At 37.9% G+C, this 19,798-nt stretch overlaps 2 protein-coding genes across 3 annotated transcripts; both read left to right on the top strand.

The window, feature by feature from the left end:
* The first annotated feature begins 612 nt into the window (after positions 1-612).
* Positions 613-8,837, top strand: LOC122663848 (probable copper-transporting ATPase HMA5). The gene is made up of 6 exons (XM_043859496.1): positions 613-1,029; positions 4,582-5,973; positions 6,692-6,946; positions 7,327-7,449; positions 7,656-8,135; positions 8,237-8,837. The coding sequence occupies exons 1-6, from the start codon at positions 739-741 to the stop codon at positions 8,651-8,653; spliced, it is 2,958 nt and encodes a 985-aa protein (XP_043715431.1). The 5' UTR covers positions 613-738; the 3' UTR covers positions 8,654-8,837.
* Positions 8,838-11,070: 2,233 nt separating this feature from the next.
* LOC122665261 (glutathione S-transferase T1-like) lies at positions 11,071-18,849 on the top strand. Of its 2 annotated transcripts, XM_043861363.1 has the most exons (7): positions 11,071-11,203; positions 11,531-11,604; positions 13,135-13,195; positions 15,566-15,619; positions 15,785-15,864; positions 17,280-17,485; positions 18,532-18,849. In XM_043861363.1, exons 1-7 carry the CDS (start codon positions 11,139-11,141, stop codon positions 18,739-18,741), a joined length of 750 nt encoding a protein of 249 aa, XP_043717298.1. In that variant the 5' UTR covers positions 11,071-11,138; the 3' UTR covers positions 18,742-18,849. The 2 variants fall into 2 exon arrangements, with proteins under 2 accessions (XP_043717298.1, XP_043717299.1); XM_043861364.1 differs by lacking the exon at positions 11,531-11,604 and having other exon boundaries at positions 11,072-11,203.
* The last annotated feature ends 949 nt before the right edge of the window (positions 18,850-19,798 follow it).

Below are 19,798 nucleotides of genomic sequence, written 5' to 3'. Positions count from 1 at the left end.
GGACATACGAGCAGTGCACCACACGTCCCCAGGTAGCGTTCTCTTTCCCTTATAAAAGGGAAGAAGGGCCTACGTTTACATTGTCAACGAGTAACAGGATAACCTAGAGATTATCTGGTTGACACACTAAAATCAAAAGTATGATGAGCATATATGCACTCAATAAAAGATTAAACTAGAAACGAATCCAATTCTTCTTCATTTTTTGTTTTCACTTTCTGGTGGGTTTTGGAATTTCGATTATCCTCTGAAACTAACAGCTCAAAATGATTAAAATTAGTCGCTCTTAATGGGTCAATGAATCTAAGAATAGTTTAACTTTATATGTTAGATCAGCTCTTGCCTTATAAGACAAGTCTTTCTCTTTTCATATCTTGAGATTTTCTTATCTCCCTCTTCATGTTTCCATTGATATTTTCTTTTCTAAATCCTTCAAGGTTGTAAGAACCAAGTTTTGCAGTTTATTTCGATATAGAAATTTCAATGTTATACGATTCTAATCATTAATCTTATTACATATAAATTACCCATTTTTTAAATGGGGACAAAAAACCCGGGAAGGTGAAACATCTGTCTATACGTCACGCAATTACGTGCTCGCATCTTGTTTAACTTTTTAACAAATTGGAGTTTATCGAGGGAGGGGCGAAGCAGGTCGAGATACAATGGAAAAGCTTTAAAGTTTGAAATCTTTAAACAGAGCTTCGTTGTTGAAGGAGCGACGAAAGGAGAAGGATCATGGCGACCAGATTGTTGGCGTTAGCTTGTATACGAAATGAGAGTAACAATAGAGATTTGTCTCCTCGACCACATTACCCTTCGATGCCCAAATACCCTAAGGGTGTTGCCATTCAGGAGAACATCGAGGATTCCGAGGTTAAGGTTCTCTTCTCTGTTGTTGGTATGACCTGCTCTGCTTGTGCTGGCTCTGTTGAGAAAGCCATCAAACGGCTTCCAGGAATCCATGATGCTGCCGTTGACGTTCTGAATAACAGAGCCCAGGTTCTGTTTTATCCTAATTTCGTCAACGTAAGTCTCACAACTCTCAGGATTCTTTGGGTTATCTTTCGTCGTTGTGTTATTGATATTGTCTTTTTTTTTTAACCCTTTCAATGGCAAATATTTGAATTTTTACTGTAGGTTTTTCCATTTTCGTCTAATTCTTGGCCTAATTTTGTACAACAATCTTTAGGATTTCTTTCGTGAAAATAATTATCAGATAAACAAAAGTTTCTTTTTATTTTGGTGGTACATTATTGATATAAATTTCAGAGATCTTGTTTCTGCCTCAATAATCGAAAGAAAGGGGTAATCTGCTCTGTAGTTTTTCCTTCTCCGTCCTTTTGTTGATTGGGGGCTCCCAAGGCCAATCAACCTGATAATTCATAAAATGGACTGCTCAGGAGGAGTCCGTACCCATCCCATGGTAATCCGCTATAAGGCTGGAACCACCAAACCGGTCTTGAAGCTGAACCTCCTTGCCACTAGGCATCCTTTACCACAAGCCCTTCCCTCCACCATACCCACCCAAGAAGAAGAACCTACATCTTACACCGCTGCTAGTAAGGATAAAAAGTAGAGAATGGCTATGAGTGATGAATTTGATGCCCTAATGAGAAATGGGACATGGAAACTCATACCACCGTCACCCACTCTCAATGTGGTTGGTAACAAATGGGTATTCAGAATCAAAAGAAATGATGATGGAACGGTCTCTAGATACAAAGCTCGTCTAGTAGCAAAGGGTTTTACCCAACAAGAAGGAATCGATTATTTCGATACTTTCAGCCCAGTTGTAAAGCCAACCACCATTAGAACGGTTCTTTCCATAGTTGTGTCTAGAGGATGGGTGCTACTGCAATTGAACATCCAAAATGCCTTTTTGAATGGCACCCTAGAAGAGCAAGTCTATATGACACAACCACAGGGCTTTGTTGATCCTGCCCGCTCAGATCATATCTGTCATCTACAACGTGCTTTGTATGGACTCAAACAGGCACCACGGGCCTGGACTCATAGGCTTGGTTCTTTTTTGGTAACACTAGGTTTCAACTCAGCCAAAGCAGATACATCATTGTATGTTCGACACAAGAATGGCTTACTCATATATATTCTGGTCTACGTTGATGATATAATCATCACTGGTACAACTGCACAGGAAGTACAAACTGTTACTCGGCAATTAGCAAACGAGTTTGCTATCAAAGATCTTAGCACTTTACACTATTTTCTTGGTATAGAGGCGACAAGATCCTCTTCAAGACTTTACCTATCTCAAACCAAGTATGCCCTAGATCTTCTCAAAAAGACGAATATGGAGGCAGCAAAGCCTATGTCCTCACCAAGTTCCACCACACATCTGTCTCGGACCAATGGACAACCTTTTTCAGATCCAACTCTCTATAGGAGCACAGTAGGTGCCTTACAGTACTTAACCTTAACCAAACCAGACATAGCCTATTCGGTCAACAAGGTTTTTCAGTACATGCATTCCCCTACCACAGAGCACTGGGTTGCAGTCAAACGCATCCTACATTATATCAAGGACACACTGGATCTTGGTATTTATTTTGTGTTTCCTCATCCTTACAACTCAGTGCATATACAGATGCAGATTGGGCTGGTTGCTCAGATGATCGTCGCTCCACAGGTGGTTACTGCATATATCTAGGTGATAACCTGGTCTCTTGGAGTTCAAAGAAGCAACACACAGTTGCAATGTTCTCTACAGAATCCGAGTATAAAGCTTTGGCAAATGCCTTTGCCGAACTCATATGGGTACAACAGTTATTGGCAGATCTTGGTGTTTCAAGTCCAGTTCCTCTTCTATATTGTGACAATATTGGAGCAATGTATCTTGCGGCAAATCCGTTATTTCATGCAAGGACCAAGCACATAGAGATAGACTACCACTTTCTTCGAGAGCAAGTAGCTGCCAAGAAACTCTATGTACGTTTTGTTCCAAGTCAAGATCAAATTGCAGATATAATGGCCAAAGGCCTGCTAGGACCACGGTTTAGTGCTCTACGTACCAAGCTCTCTGTCGTGGACCGACCGCTTCACTTGAGGGGGCGTATTAAGGATAAAGGAGAGAAATCAAATTCAAACTCAAAAGCTATTAAGGATTGAATTTGAATTCCATCAACGGTTTGCATGTTGATCGAATCAAGGCTTATCCCACGCAAAGTGCTAATAGCTTATCCTCTTCTTATCTCTTCTCTTCATCTCCTTGTATGTTGGAGTTTGTTTTGTATTCAAACTCATCTCCTCTTTGTTGTTTGAATTTTAAATTCAAATGTAACGTGTACATCACATACAATATAGATACAACATCACCGTAAGATTAAGAGTACGGTGAACTCTTATCTTCAATATCTCTTGGGTCTATCCTATCTTATCTTCTATTGGGTTATTCTTTCACGTATCTACTTTAAGCCATTGGAAGTTTCTAAGTCTAGCTTTTGCTTGCCTCAAAGAAAGCTCCAAGCTCATTGATGATGAGATTTAGGAGCATCACATGAGTTTGGTGCCCAGGTAAGCTGTTGACTTTGAGTTCCATGGAGAATGTTTTGGTGGTAAACTGACCATTGGTATAGGTACGTAAGATTTGTTTATTTATGATGTTGAGTACTACTGTTGTCTACGACAACCCCCCCCCCCCCTTTATTCATCCCTAGAGTCAGGGATCAACATGGATTGGGTTAGGACCAGATTGCAGTAAGGCCAGGCCCTGCTCATGAGTTGAAGTACATGGCTTAAAATCGCTCTTAGAGATATCCTTAAATCATAAATTGGCCCAAACCAAAGCACAAGTTCAGGTTCAGTCCTAACATCAAGTTAGAAGTGAGCTTCAGCCACTGGAAAGTGATGCATCCAATTTCTGAGTCCTTATTGGAGAATGTGAAACATTTTATATGACAATTGAGAAATAGGTTTTGTTTTGGAAGACAAGCACAGGACATTCATGCAGCTTTGCACTGAAACTTGTAAATTTCCTTACATATTTGGATGTAGAAATCCTTTTCCTCATGCTCGAGTTTACCAAAGAAAAAATAGAAAAGGCAAAAGAAAATCTCCTAGTATCTGTACATTGTTTACCAAATAATGGACTTGGCTTGGGTTGCATCAAGCTGGTCCAAACCATAATTCTGTAGAGGAGCTAAGCAGCCCAAGCGTTGCCAAGTTCAGCTCAGAATTGTCACTTCGGGATCAGGCTTGGGCTCAGGTTCATTTAGCTCAGGCTCAAGCTCAATCAACCCAAGTCCAGAAAATATATTATGATGATTCAGGCCCAAAGTCCATCCATGTTTGAACTATTTCATTTCTAAAATCAAGATTGAGTGTTGAACCTCTCCCTAACTCTTTTGGGGAGGAAGTGTTGAAGTGGCTTAGCATGTGATAAATTTGGAGTAGTCTTTGAGACTACTCTTCTTCTATTTTATTTTCTTTTTCTTAATGCTCGTCAAATATGTGCCTGGGCTATGCATTTCACTTCATGTATTAGTTTGATGGCATGGTTTGCTTTATCATTTTCTTTTTGCACTGATTAATGTTACATTGTTATGTAACTTGGACATACAGGAGGAAACAATTCGAGAGGCTATTGAAGATGTTGGATTTGAGGCAACATTAATCAAGGATGAGGTGAATGAGAGATCCCTACAAACTTGTCGATTACGCATAAAAGGAATGACTTGTACCTCTTGCTCAACAACTGTTGAATCTGCTCTACAAGGTATTCAAGGTGTAAAGAAAGCCCGAGTTGCATTAGCAACTGAAGAAGCAGAAATCTATTATGATCAAAAGATTGTGAGCCACAACCAACTTATGGAAGCAGTCGAGGACACTGGTTTTGAAGCCATACTTATTAGTACAGGGGAAGACAAAGGCAAGATACAGCTCAAAGTAGAAGGAGTACGCACCGATCATTCTATGAGGATGATCGAAAGTTCTCTTCAAGCACTGCCAGGAGTTCAGGATGTGGCAATTGATCCAACAGTCAATAAAATTTCCCTTTCTTACACGCCACATGAAACAGGACCGCGTACCTTCATCCAAGTAATAGAATCAACTGGATCGGGGCGTTTCAAGGCAATGATATTCCCTGAAGGAGGGCGAAGAGATTCTCCTAGGCAAGAGGTCATTAAGAACTACTATAAATCCTTTCTCTGGAGTCTTGTTTTTACTATTCCAGTGTTTCTTACCTCTATGGTCTTCATGTATATCCCTGGTCTTAAGCAAGGACTAGATGTTAAAGTAATCAACATGTTGACCATTGGCGAGCTTTTGAGGTGGATACTATCCACCCCTGTGCAATTCATTATTGGCTGGAGATTTTACACAGGGTCCTATAAGGCACTGCGCCATGGCTCTGCAAACATGGATGTTTTAATTGCACTGGGTACCAATACAGCCTATTTCTATTCCGTCTACTCAGTGTTGAGTGCTGCTACTTCCAAGGAGTTCATGGGCACAGATTTCTTTGAGACAAGCTCAATGCTCATTTCCTTTATTTTGCTTGGGAAATATTTGGAGGTTTTGGCCAAGGGGAAGACATCTGAGGCAATTGCCAAGCTTATGGATTTGGCACCCGAGACAGCAACACTATTAACTCTTGACAGGGACGGAAATGTGATAAGTGAGCAAGAAATTGACAGTCGATTGATACAAAAGAATGATGTGATTAAGATAGTGCCTGGTGCAAAAGTAGCTTGTGATGGTTTTGTTTTATGGGGTCAAAGCCATGTCAATGAAAGCATGATAACAGGAGAAGCCAGGCCAGTGGCAAAAAGGAAAGGTGATACCGTGATTGGAGGGACTCTGAATGAGAATGGGGTGTTACATGTTCAGGCAACACGAGTTGGATCTGAGAGTGCTCTTTCACTGATTGTTCGACTTGTAGAATCGGCACAAATGGCCAAAGCTCCTGTCCAGAAGTTTGCTGACCGTATCTCAAAATATTTTGTGCCTCTGGTAAGTATTTTTTGTCCACACCCCCCCCCTCTCTTGTAAGTGGATCTCTTCCAAATCTTGGTTCAATTTCAAAGTCCTGTTTTTCTACTTCAGAGAGTAGTTGAAATGCTTGGCTGAGTTAACAAGTCACAGAAAGAATTAATAGTTAACTTTTTTTGAAGTGTATTTCATCATTACATGGGTACTTCCTTCTTTGTCAAATTTATTAAATAGGAAAATGACCTGTTCCATTTTCTCAAGCAAAATGCTCTGACACTTTTGATCAGCGATCGTTATTTGGTAATACCATTGGGTTGTACAGCTTTTGGAAACTCCTTGCCTACACTTGCCATAGTTGATCTTTCTGGCTTTGTTGTTCACACAAGCAAATGCTCGTGGAGTAGTAGCATAAGTTGGATCCGTTATGAGATTTTGTCTCCATTACAAGCACGTGTGTCATATATCTAAACTGAATCAAAACATGGATGAGTAGTAGCAGCACTGAGTACTGATTTCATGTATGCTTTTATGAGAAATAAAATTTTTAGTTTATTATTTTTGACCAGTTAGTTTTTAACCAATCTAATGAGCTTTTTGTTGGCTCTACCATGCAAATTTCAGAAGATGGACTCTAGTCTGGGCTGAGTCTAGCTGTCTACCCGTGCATATGCACTATTTTTCAAACAAGGCCACTTTGCTTTTCAAGCTTTTGGTAACTGTTCAACTTTAATTCTTGCAGGTTATAATCCTTGCAGTTTGCACTTGGCTTGCCTGGTTTTTAGCTGGAAAATTTAATGGCTATCCAAAGTCTTGGATACCTTCCTCAATGGATAGCTTTCAGCTTGCTCTTCAATTTGGCATCTCTGTCATGGTCATAGCCTGCCCTTGCGCTCTAGGTCTGGCAACTCCCACAGCAGTAATGGTTGGTACTGGTGTTGGTGCTTCTCAAGGTGTATTGATCAAAGGAGGCCAAGCATTGGAGAGTGCACATAAGGTCAGTGTGAAATATTTGACATCAATTTCTTTCTATTTTTCTCCATCTTAGAGATTTTTGAATAGGTAGAGAGTTCATATTTTCAAGCTTTCCTTCAGCATCCCTCTTCCAATGGATTTGAAGATCAACTTATATGTATACAAAGCAACAACTATTTATCAATTGCAATTTCAAACACTAATTGAAGCTATAAAAATCACTGAAATTGTTTTCTTCTTTTGGAAGCATTTCTCCATTAGGTGCCGGACATTCAGCAATTTGACCCCACCCCATTGCCCTTCCTGTGCTCTTTTGTGTACTCAGATTTTTCTTTTTCCCCCCTTTTTGAGTTTAGTCTTTTCAACTATTTAATAGCATAACTTCAAGTGTTATCTTTCTAGGTGAACTGCATTGTGTTTGACAAGACGGGAACCCTCACCATTGGAAAGCCAGTGGTGGTAAGGACAAGGCTCTTGAAGAACATGGTCCTTCGTGAATTCTATGATATAATTGCTGCAACTGAAGTAAGCCTTTCTTCCTCCACTGTCATATGTTATTAATACTTTCTTTCACAAGCATTCAGCTATATCTCTAGTGTTTCAAGTGACAAGAATCAAACTTCAGACTCTTCTTGGGTCTTGCTTGCTTTGATTTCAGCATTTTGCCTCTCTTCCAAGCTAACCAACTAGATGTCTTTTGATGTTATGGCATGTTGTAAATATCCTTTTAGGTTAACAGTGAACATCCACTAGCCAAGGCTGTAGTTGAGTACGCCAAGAAGTTCAGAGAAGACGGAGAGAACCATGTCTGGCCAGAAGCACGGGATTTTGTCTCCATTGCGGGCCATGGGGTTAAAGCGAATGTTCAAAACAAGGAAATAGTTGTCGGAAACAAAAGCCTGATGTTGGAATGTGGGATATCTGTTCCAGCTGATGCCGAAGAACTCCTAGTAGAAACTGAAGAGATGGCACAAACTGGGATTCTTGTATCTATTGATGGGGAGGTGGTAGGGTTGATAGCCATATCGGACCCATTGAAGCCTGCAGCGCGGGATGTCATATCCATTCTCAAGTCTATGAATGTTAGAAGTATTATGGTGACAGGTGACAATTGGGGAACTGCAAATGCCATTGCAAAGGAGGTTGGAATTGAAACTGTTATCGCGGAAGCCAAACCTGAACAGAAAGCAGAGAAAGTGAAGGAGTTACAGGTAAAACACTTGTTGGGTTATACAAAATTTTCCACCTCTTTTCTTTGTTTCTAGTCACAACTTCTATATGTATGCTTTAAAATTTTTTCTTCATTATCCAGGCAACGGGACTGACGGTGGCAATGGTTGGGGATGGTATCAATGACTCGCCAGCACTAGTGGCTGCTGATGTGGGAATGGCAATTGGTGCTGGAACAGACATCGCCATTGAAGCAGCTGACATTGTTCTGATGAAGAGCAACTTGGAAGATGTGATAACTGCCATTGACCTCTCCAGGAAAACCTTCTCTCGAATCCGAATGAACTACTTCTGGGCACTGGGTTACAACCTTCTTGGCATCCCAATCGCTGCTGGGGTCCTTTTCCCATCCACTAAATTCCGTCTACCACCATGGGTTGCTGGAGCTGCAATGGCAGCTTCATCAGTTAGTGTTGTTTGCTGGTCTCTCTTGTTGAAGTATTACAAAAGACCCAAGAAGTTGGAAACCCTTCAGATTAGTGGAATCATGGTTGAGTAATCAGTCTTTATAAAGCAGATTCTAGCTTTGTACATATGTCCATACAAGCGTGAACTTTGGTAAAATGTTATGTAGCTATTTTCGCTCAATGGACCTTTTGAATAATAAGGATGGTTTTCCCTGTATAAACTGACATGCAATGTTGAAATCTATTGTTCATAAAGTGTGGATTAGAATATATGTTGTTGGCTGAAACATGTGGTTTATTTTCCTGAAAATGGCAATGAGAAATTCTAATCAGCAGAGCCTAATCCTGATTTCTGCCGATTCCTGCAACCCTCTTTTGAATCATTTGTTGTTCATAATTGATCTTTATTTATTTTTTTGGCTTTTGTTTCCTCTGATTCGGGGTTGATTTCAACGAATTCCGGTCCAGTTTGATGGAGGCCAATCACAATGTCTAATTCTGAGTTCTTAAACCATGCTTGATTAACCAAAGGATAGTCCAATTTAGGTTAAATTTTAGAAGGATTATTCATGGGTAGATTGCTTTGTTTCATTCTTTGAGTGGATAAGGTGTAATCGACTTGGTTTCATTTTTTAATCGATAAACCGTTTGTTCCGAACCAGTTAGAACCGTTAAATTAGATATGAATTCATATGAAATTGACTAAAATGAATACAACAATCAAATAATGAAACTGTTAAACCGGAAAAAAAACCAATTGCAAACCAAATAAATTCTGTATAACCAAATAAAATAAATAACTAAAACGATTAAACCGATTACAAACCATAGAATAAAAAAAAAATCAACAATAATAAACTGAAATTAAGTCGGTTTATCGATTAATAATCAGTTTTGACTTTCACGTTGAAAACTTGAAATCGAATCCTAATCGGTTCGATTTTGGTTTCTATCAAATACAACATGAACTTTCTCACCAAATAAAAAGTACAACGTGAATTGATATGTTTAAGTCGAATTGACCGATTAACACCCTTAGTTGAGGAAAAGACTAAGGTTGAAAATTGGGGCAATTAATCACTACCCTACACTTAGCCTATATTTATTAAAACTATCCAATCTTAAACTTCTTTTCTATACTACCCTGCTTTTAAACTTTTACATCTCCTTCCACCCTCATGTTTTTAAATACCCAAATTGCCATTCTTTTTCACCTAGTAACCTACTAATCTATTTATCTTACCATTCATCTTCTACTTTTTATAATTTTTTGTCATTAAAATAGTAAAAAATGAAAGCACACACCCGCTTCTTTTCTCTCCTGTTTTTAACTCTATCCATTTTTTTTTTCCTTTCAGTTTTTCTATTTAATCAATTTTTTATTCAACATTACATCCTCATCGTTCTTCTTCAAATAGATCATGGTTCTAAGTATCGGGATTGTATCACCCGATGTCGTTTTTGCTAGTCACCGATACCATATCGGTAGCACGGTACAGACAATGGGTAAAATAGTCAGATACGATATCGATATAGTAAAAAGTAAATTGAATAAAAGAGGAAGAGAGAGAATAAGTGGGGTGCTTTGAAGAGGGTCGATCTGTTCCATGGTTTTAGTGCACAGTCTTGGAACGGGTATCGGTAACCTGTAAAACCGATACGATACAGCTATGGTATCGGTCTGGATCGATTGTATTGGGAAAAGTACCCCTGAATCTTCTTAAAAATGAGTTTTTATGATCATTTTACCCCTTGTCCGTACCGTGCTTTCGATATGGTATCGACACGGTATCGGTATCGGTGACTTGCAAAACTAGTAGGTATCGCCCGATACTTAGAACCATGATCTGTTCGAAGAAGAATGATGATGATGAAATGTTGAATAAAAGATTAATTAAATAAAAAAAATTGAAGAAAAAAAAAAACTGAATAGAGTAAAACCGGGAGAGAGAAGAAACGGGTGTGTGCTTTTCATTTTTTATGATTTTAATGACAAAAATGGTAAAAAATAGAAGATGAATGGTAGGTTAAATAGATTAGCAGGTTACTAGGTGAAAAGGAAGGGCAGTCTGGGTATTTAAAAATATGAGGGTAGAAGGAGATGTAAAAGTTTAAAAGCAGGGTAGTATTAGAAAAAAAGTTTAAGGTAGGGTAGTTTTAATAAATGTAGGCTAAGTGTAGGATAGTGATGGTAATTGCCCCTTGAAAATTTAGAGGGCCCAAAAGTAGAAAGTGAATTAAGACTATGTTTAGTTGCCAAGAAAAAAGAAAAAAAAATTTATTATTTTTATTATTATTTACTTTAGAAGAGAGAGAAAAATAAACAAATCAATCATTGTGTCATAATAATTTTCGTTTTATTATGTTTTTTTTTCCTTATTTATTTCTTGACAACCAAACGCTTTCGTTAATACCCACCCCAAAAAAAAAAACCGGTAAATAAGTGGTCAGGTTCAGGATTGATAAGCCATGCTCTCTGTCTCCAGTTCAGCTTGTGACTTCAAGTAAGTAAAGTCCAAAAATCCCCAAAACTTCACCAGCAGAAATTGAAAAGTTTGAAACAAAAATTGTGGAAAAATGAAGCTGAAGGTCTATGGCGATCGCATGTCCCAACCAACCCGTGCTGTTATCCTCTTCTGCAAGTAATTCGCCTATCCTCCATTTCTTATCCTCTTTCCTTCCCGACCCCCACCCCCTTTTTTCGTTTGGGAGGGAAGATTGTTGGTTTTTGGTCTTCTAGTTTCTGTTATATCTACGATAAACATTCTAGTTAGTTTTGATTCTTTCTCTTTCCTTTTTTTTTTTCTTTCATTTGGAGATATTAAAGAGAGAATCCACGGTTTAATTTTGTTTGTATTCCGAATCCTTAATTTTTTGATTCTTTCTTTTGATATTAATTGGCGATATGTCTACTGATACTGTGTTTACTTGGAATCTCAAATTATTTTAATTATTAATTGGTGTAATAGGATGAATGGGATCGACTTTGAGGAGATTAGAATCGACATATCAAAACGTCAACATCTATCTCCAGAATTTACAGGTCCGCTCCTGCAAATTCTGTGTCTCTGTCTGTATCTGTTTCTTCGAATTTAGCTTCTATCTATTTTTTCTATGTTTGATTCATTACAATTTTGTTTCGAAATGATATTCGTGTTACAACCTTTATCTTTAGACCTTTACCTATCCCGGCTCAGAAACTCAGATTGCAATTGAACTCCAGTTTTCTTGTTGGAGCTCCCAGTGGTATCTGTGGAGTTAGAGAACCCAGTCAAGCTGACCCACATGAGTTCCTAAATGCTGTTGATGTTTTCATAACCCTTTGGCTTGGTTATGTTGGTTTAAAGCGCACCATCTCAATATGAAGCTTTGTTAATTGCGGTTTATACTTAGAATGTTTATTGATCTTAAACTTCATAACTGATCCGGAAGACAATGAAATCGAATCAGACTTCCCTGACCATATTTAAAAAAAATAAAAAATAGTGGCCAGAAAGAGCCATAATATAATTTGTTAAACATCAATGCATAATATCACATGCTGCATCAAACTCCATCAAGTAAAAGGTCAAGAAGCATAATTTCTCAAAAATGAATTCATGTCAAGCACAGTTGAGACTTGGTGTACCAAATTTGGAATCTGAAGGTCAGACAAAACAAAGAGCTGACTTTAATCCTAGCACTTGCTTGCAAGTGAAGCATTGTAGATGACTAAGCCAAGCTTGTTTATTATGAAACACTTGTTAAAGAATTAAAACAGGATTGAATATTAATCTGAATAGGATCTTCATTGTTTCAGCTAGGGGTCTCAAGCCCAAAATCAACTCAAAGTTTGCTAATTCTAATTACTACGTTCCGTACAGCACATATGGCCCAGCATTCTGCTCCTGCACTGGTTTTAGTCACAGCTCCATATGTAATGACATCATGCAAGCTCTGTTGTGCTTCTTCTAGAACAACGTTACACCAAATATTGATTTTCTCAAATGGAATTAAAAAACAGTTCTCTGTGCATGAATGTGAAGCATTTCAGGAATTCTGCCATTTTGCATAACCATGGTTTTGAATTTCACAAATTGTAAGTCCGAGCTTTCTTCTCATCCAAATACACTTGCTCAAGTACTTCTCATGCAAATACACTTGCTCATGCTGCACTGTGTGCGCTGGGTGCGTGGGTTTAGTCCCACATTTGGTGTGTGAGTGTGGTGTGTGTTGTGTATATCCGTCATTCCACAATCCTAAAAGTCGGTTAACCTTTTGGGATTGGTGTGTGATTTGTGTGGTATCACTATCAAAAAAAAAAGTACTTCATCAATAGAATTTGTTTAGGATATGTGTTCTTTCATCAGTGCACATGTTACAGAATCCCTTTTTCATTGTAAACAAACTTATGTGAGAATGTTGGAGTTGAACTAGTGAAAGAGTGTATTCATACTATGTCCACAAACCGCATTTGATGTAACACTCCCAATGTATCTATATCATATGAGGAGGTCCTTCTGGTTTCATGTCTAGCTTTCCACACACATGCACACTTTTAACTGTGTTAATGGTATCCATGATACATTTTCAGAAATCAATCCGATGAAACAAGTTCCAGCAATTGTTGATGGAAGATTTAAGCTGTTTGAGAGGTATTTCTGATTTCTCTTTGATCGTTTCTCATCCTTGAATCCTGGTTGACTGTTGGATGAAACAGGCGTATGTCGTATGATTTGAGTAGAGATTTTTATTTCCTTAGTGCTTAATTGGTAATTTTATGTGTAACTTCTTAATGCAATCTGAAAATCCAGATTATTAATCTTAGATGCAAGCAGGTCCAATAATCAAATCTGTGATTAGGTCTGAATTAAAAGAAACAACTGCGTTGTTAAGGGAAGAAATCAGATTGTTAGAAGGGGAGGAAAAAGAGATGAGATCGATCTTCTTAGGAGGAAGAAGAGGGAAAACGTGTGGAAGAAGAGAAAAGAAAAGAAGAAATCAGGTTTGGGATACCAATCCCGTATGCACTGTTCATTAGCACCAAACTCTTAAAATAAACTCATATTCTTTACTCAAATCATCTCTAAACGTTGACTCATCAAAGGACTCATAATCACACTCACACACTCAATAAAGTAAATAAACTCAAAACAAAACTCTATCTAACTATTAAGTATCCTAATCTAACTCATACTCAACTTAACTACTAATCCCGTGTATTACTTTATCCCCACTTTATGGGCTTATGAATTAGACCCTTTACAATGAAAAAATATATATATTTAAAGGCCCAACCTATATTATAAATATTCAAGGTCAATTTCAGCCCATTGGACTGCCACTAGCACCTTATAGGCCTGCCAAGCTTGCGCATAGGCCTCCATACGGGATTGATGCCTAATATAACTACATCTATTCCCTCGATGTTGAGAAAAACTTACCCCCGAGTTTTGTAGAAGGCCAGAAATGAAAGCACTCTAAGGGGGGCTTGTTGTTCCTTGTCTGCAACTTGAAGAAAATCCAAAATATGAAGTTTCGATGTTGCATCTATGTCTTGAAATATGTGGGAAATAACAAACTCAATATGAACATCCGTTGTTATAGTAGAGTCTGTTGTTGCCTCACCCACAATAACCGTCTTGTCTCCCTTGACCGTTACTTGTTGTCCCCCCATCAGAGCGGTCTTCCTCTTGCATGGACCCTTTCAGCTCTTCCTGTGGTTGCATTGTTGGTGCCACTTCGACCAGCTTTAAAGAATTACCACGTTGCAACCCTTTCTAAACATAACATACATACATTTGTTTTAGGATCAAGAACACCTTGTCGAGCTTTCAACCAATGTCGAGCAACTTTGATGATGTGTTTTGAAGAATCAAACACCTCGCAATAAGCACCATCAAAATACGGAGAAATGAAAATTCAACAAATATATCATCTTCAAATTCATTGATGGTCTCGTTGGTCTTTAATAACATCTCCAGTTCTTCATCACAGACTGCGAGACGAAATTGACATGTTACCCTCGGTAGACCTGTATGAAAATGATTGTACCCTTGATAGGCCTGTTTGTATTAAACAATTTTATTTTTAAATCTCTTCATTGAAAGAAAACCTTTATTTGCAAAAAATCCAGCTTTATTAACAATTGAACATCATGTGACAGTCCTCAGTGTCATATAGCTTCCATCAGCACCGAAAAAAAGATCTTCATAAAAATATAAGTGGATTTAATACCCTGGCCCAAAGTGAGGAAACGAAAATTATATACCCACCACAAACTTTTTGGGTTGTCACTTTATTTTGCAGTGCATTACCTTCTCACTACTCACTCAATGCATATGGCCATATGCGCTTCTTTCCTTATGTACACTTTTGCCGTGAAAAAATCCATTACCTTTCATTAGAATTCTCCACAAAAGCATTGGAATAAGTTATCATATTCATTTTTAGCTCAAGTGCTACTTCTTTGTTTGTAACATGAGCCTTTTGCTTGGGTAGACGCTAATCCTTTCTAGTGTGGTTATTTGTTTATACCAGTGAGAGAGCAATGCCAACCTTGGACGGTTAAAATTAATTCATTATGAAATAGCTGACCCATGTAGCCAAAAGAGGGATTGATTAATAGCTCTTCACATTTGAAGATTTTTTTCTTAACTTCATTTTAGTTAACTATATATATTTCATCATTGGTATAATTTTCAGTTCTAATGATTTTTATGTTTTTTCATGCTTTTATTGCATTTGTTTTCTAATTAATTTATAGATTTTCAAGGTTCATACTCTGAAGTTTTCATCTGGCAACATTTCTTCATATCTCCTAGTCACTGTTGAATAACCTGCAGTCTTCGATGAAGCTTTGAATAGAGGGTTAATAGGCCTGTAGGTTTGTTTTAGTAGCTTCCTCAAATATCAACCAACATATATTTATTGGTTTCTGTCAAACCCATTTTGGTTTCTGTCTGTACCCATTTTGCTTTCTTTTAAGTTCTATGATGACCAACTTCAAAATTTGATCTTTACAGTCATGCAATTCTGTGTTACCTTGCTTCTGCATTCCCAGGAGTTGCACATTATTGGTAAGTGGAACTGACCTTTTTATGCAAACCTATATCCTGTTGCAATGTTTTTCAGTTATTTTGTTTGTATTAATCACAAACATGTGGTCTTTTATATTTCTATATATCAACAGTATTTATCAAGATGATCTCCATTTATACATTTTTATATACACATTTTTTAAGGTACCCAGCTGACCTTTTCACAAGAGCAAAAATTAACTCGGTCTTGGATTGGCATCATTCGAATTTACGCCATGGTGCAGGTTCAGTAAATTCAACACCTAAAGTATTCTCCCTATCTTAACTGATGGCTAAGAGTGTTGGTCAATGTCTCTTTACTTGTCTATCTACAAATTTATGAGAACAGTCTGAGTTTTGAAACGTTACATCTATTCACAGGAATCAACGTATAATATTCTGAAGACTTGTAACATTCCATGCCATAGATTAGCCACTCTTGTTTAGTAGATGAGCTGTGATTGAACTCATGAATCATTACGAGGCTTAAACAATTACTTCAAAGATATACCCTTCAATGAAATCTAAAGTTCCAATTTGGTATGCATTATCTTGTTAAGTTTGGTGGTTCGAATGACTAATTTCGAATGTCACTTTCCCAAGTAATAGCAGTGGGTCCTGTCCATGTATGCTATAAAATTTATATATCTTGCTACGTTTTATCCATAAATTTGCTTCGAAGTCCTCATGTGGATTGGCTTGCCTAGATATTTTTGCTCTAGACATAAACATTGACTTACTGGCAAATTTAGAGAGTTGAACCAGGGGCAGGGGGATGTATTTAATCTCCTATTTCCTCTTTGCTTTGGCATTCCCCATTTCTGTGCCTTCCTTTTTGTTTCTTTCCGCTGGGATTGCTAATGTTCTGTTTTCTTTGATTTTCTATCTTGTCCAATCTGAGGGACCTAGTTTTAATTGGTAGAATGAGTTTGACCACAGGGTAGCTCTACCCAGTCCTGGGGAAGAGTCTTCCTTTTCAATGGTTTGTCAAGAATAAGCATGAGGAATATGCTACCGACAAAACTGCACATAGTTTGTAGATATGTTTTGGTCCTGTGTGAAGCATCATCTTTGAAATCCGCAGCTACAACTTGAACTACCCCTCTACTTAGTAAGCCTTATCCATAAATGAGATAAGAATCCTGTTTCACCATTCAACTCTGTTCAGTGCCTTGTAATTTTAGGAAATACAAGGTGGCAAGAACCATGGATGGAATCATCAAGGTCAGAATTTTAAAGATTATATACTGTCAATTTGTTTTTTACTGTACTTATTATATAAAATTATCATGCCTCTTTCCTCTTACCATGCTTCATCTTTGATTTCTCTTACTATCTTTCATCTTTGATTTGTCTATTTATTTCCCATCTTTCTCTCATCTCTTTCCGGCTTTTTTTTAAAGGTTAAAACTATGTTTCCCATACTTTGTTTTGTTTGGATCCATGTAGCCGACCCCATTAAGTTGGGATAAGGCTGAGTTTGTTGTTGTTGTATTATATAAATTATCAGTGTTCATCTATTGTTTAGTCTTTCTTTTTGTATGGTCATGCACATTTTTGCTATCATCGAACTTTCATCTTTTGACATTTTTTTCCCAATGGCTGATTAAGTTTCACATAGATATAGTTTTCTTAGTCAGTGCTACTTATCTCCTTGCAGCAACTCTTGTTTTCAGTACTGCTCTAGCACCTGCATTAGGTCTTCCATTGAACCCACAAGCAGCTGCCGAAGCTGAGAAAACTTTGACCTCATCCCTATCAAAAATTGAATCGATTTGGCTTAAAAAGAATGGGAAGTTCTTACTGGGAAGCTCTCAACCATCTATTGCAGATCTCAGCCTCGTTTGTGAAATCATGCAATTGGAGGTAATGCCCTTACACACCCCCTCCTACACACTCACAAAAATAAATAAATAAATAAAAATATTTTAAAAGAAGAAATAATCCAACTTCGTATGTACTGCTTTCTGGAAAATTTTCAATTTCAATGATATAGAGGTTTTCACGGGTTGAGCATGGGATGTTCTGAGAATGGCATTTTCTCCAGCTTTTCCAATGGGTGTGCATGCTGTTTTAAGGCCAACCCAAACCAACCAATGTGTCCAACCAAACCAATCAAGTCTGATATACTTAAATTGACCAATTTTCGTTTGATTAGATTGGCTGGGTTGATCAAACTTGGTCATGATAGTCTTGAATAAAATTCCATAAGCTGAATGTACTTCAACATGCAATTTTCTTTCTATCAATGTAGACCAATAGATTTACAATGCACATGTTATAATTTATTCTACTTGTTTCAAAGATTCAGCTGGAGAAAAACAAAAACTTGTGCCGGGTAGGGACAATCAGGCCAAGCTCAGCCTCAAGTTAAAATTGGCGGGCAGACTAGTCGTTTAGGTCAGGCTTGTTCATTGCGTTCAATTTAGGCCGAGACCTAGTTGCACCTGTGATGCTGGCTGATTATGGTTTGTAAACCTTATATCATGACCTATGAGTTAACATACTGATCAGTCCTTTTGATCATATGATCAGAGCCATCCAAATAGTTGTTCTCTTCTAACAGATTAAAAAAAAAAAAGGTTTTTGTCCAAAGGTTCAGGCACTAGTCAATTTTTATCAATTGCAGGATTAGCATGGTTCTTTCGGTATGTTGTCATTAACTCCAGCTGAAGGGTACCAACCGATTGTCCAGATTAGAGTGCTAGAGTTAAAAGGAGATCATAGTGACAAATTAACTGTGTCACACTGTCCATTGTAGATTGATGTTTTTCTATCCATGCAATGAAGCATAGTACGAAATCACAGTCATTTGGATTTCAACGTTGCTAAAGTATAGAGAGCACCTCTACAATGTAGATGGACAATGAGCCTGGGACAGATCTTCATGTCTTGATAATCTTTTGTTTCAGGTATTGGAAGAGAAGGATGTCAACAGATTATTAGGCCCCCACAAGAAAATTTTGCAATGGATCGAGGATACAAGAAATGCAACAAGTCCTCATTTTGATGAAGTGCACAAAATCTTATTCAAAGCTAAAGCCAGGTTACACAAGAAGTCAAGTGGAGAAAACTATGAGACTGAATCAAGTATGAAGGCGATGTTACCATCAAAGATGTGAGAGAGAGAGAGAGAGAGAGAGCATGCTGTAATAAATTTATTTCTGAGATCTGCAGATTGAATTTGTACTCTGTTAAATAATGTTTGAATATTGGATCATGGATATTACCCAAATCACTGGAGGTAGCTGCTTAAGTAGCTGTTTATGACTCAAGACAATGTTGCGTAAATTATGAGGACAACTTGTTCCAGCTACGGTTTGTAGAGCTTTCCCAGTTTACTCTTCATGAAAATAAGGCATTGGCAGTATATTATGGTGACATGAGCGTCTAAAGCCTTAGCCATGAGAGAAGTCAAGCAGAAGGGGAACGAACTCGTGGAGGCAAGCCACCATGTTTTGTTTAAAAAATGCATTATTGACGATAAACCCAAGACTTTATAGTCCCAGCAGTCAGAGTTTGAGAGAGGAAGTGGTGTCATGAAGCAAAGACAGTATCATTTCTCTGCTCTACCAAAGAGAAGGAAAAAGCCAAAGCGGTTCAACCCGAAGGCCTCGTCGTCTGGGTGAAACACTCCCATCATATCATGAGTGTCATGAATAGCTCTATCCATGTCAAGACCATGATCGAGCAAAGTCATCAGTGAAGTAGATACAGTTGGGCTTTTATTTTTATATTGTGAGTTTAGTAAACAGATTTGGCAGCAGAACCATTAGGTCTACGTACGTACTGAGTTCTTGTTCCTTCAAGCATTTTCTTTGCTTTATTTATTCTTGAATTTTGTTAATACCATACACCCAGCTTTCAAAATCTGTTGCTATCACCTGCTATTTTATTTGGTCTACTTGTAATCCACGCCTTTTCAAACACTGGAAAGCAAAACCTGTCCAACTTCTTCAGGTATAATCTTGAAGGTCTTTGACTCTGATGTATTATACCACCCAGCTTTCAAAAACTGTTTACTTTTAATTTTATTTTTCAAGGGGAAGGTATTTGTACACGTTCCACATGTGTATGGGATCTTTATCACCTCCAGTTTGCAGACCGGCCCAGTTCCCCAGTTCCTCTAACAAAGGGGGGCTGAAATGACCTCTCTACCCATGCCCAAACACCTTACCC

Source organism: Telopea speciosissima, chromosome 6 (genome assembly GCF_018873765.1).
Source record: "Telopea speciosissima isolate NSW1024214 ecotype Mountain lineage chromosome 6, Tspe_v1, whole genome shotgun sequence".
NCBI classification, from domain to species: Eukaryota; Viridiplantae; Streptophyta; class Magnoliopsida; order Proteales; family Proteaceae; genus Telopea; species Telopea speciosissima.
The sequence above is the reverse complement of the archived record's forward strand: the minus strand, read 5'-3'. Positions and strand labels throughout refer to the sequence as shown.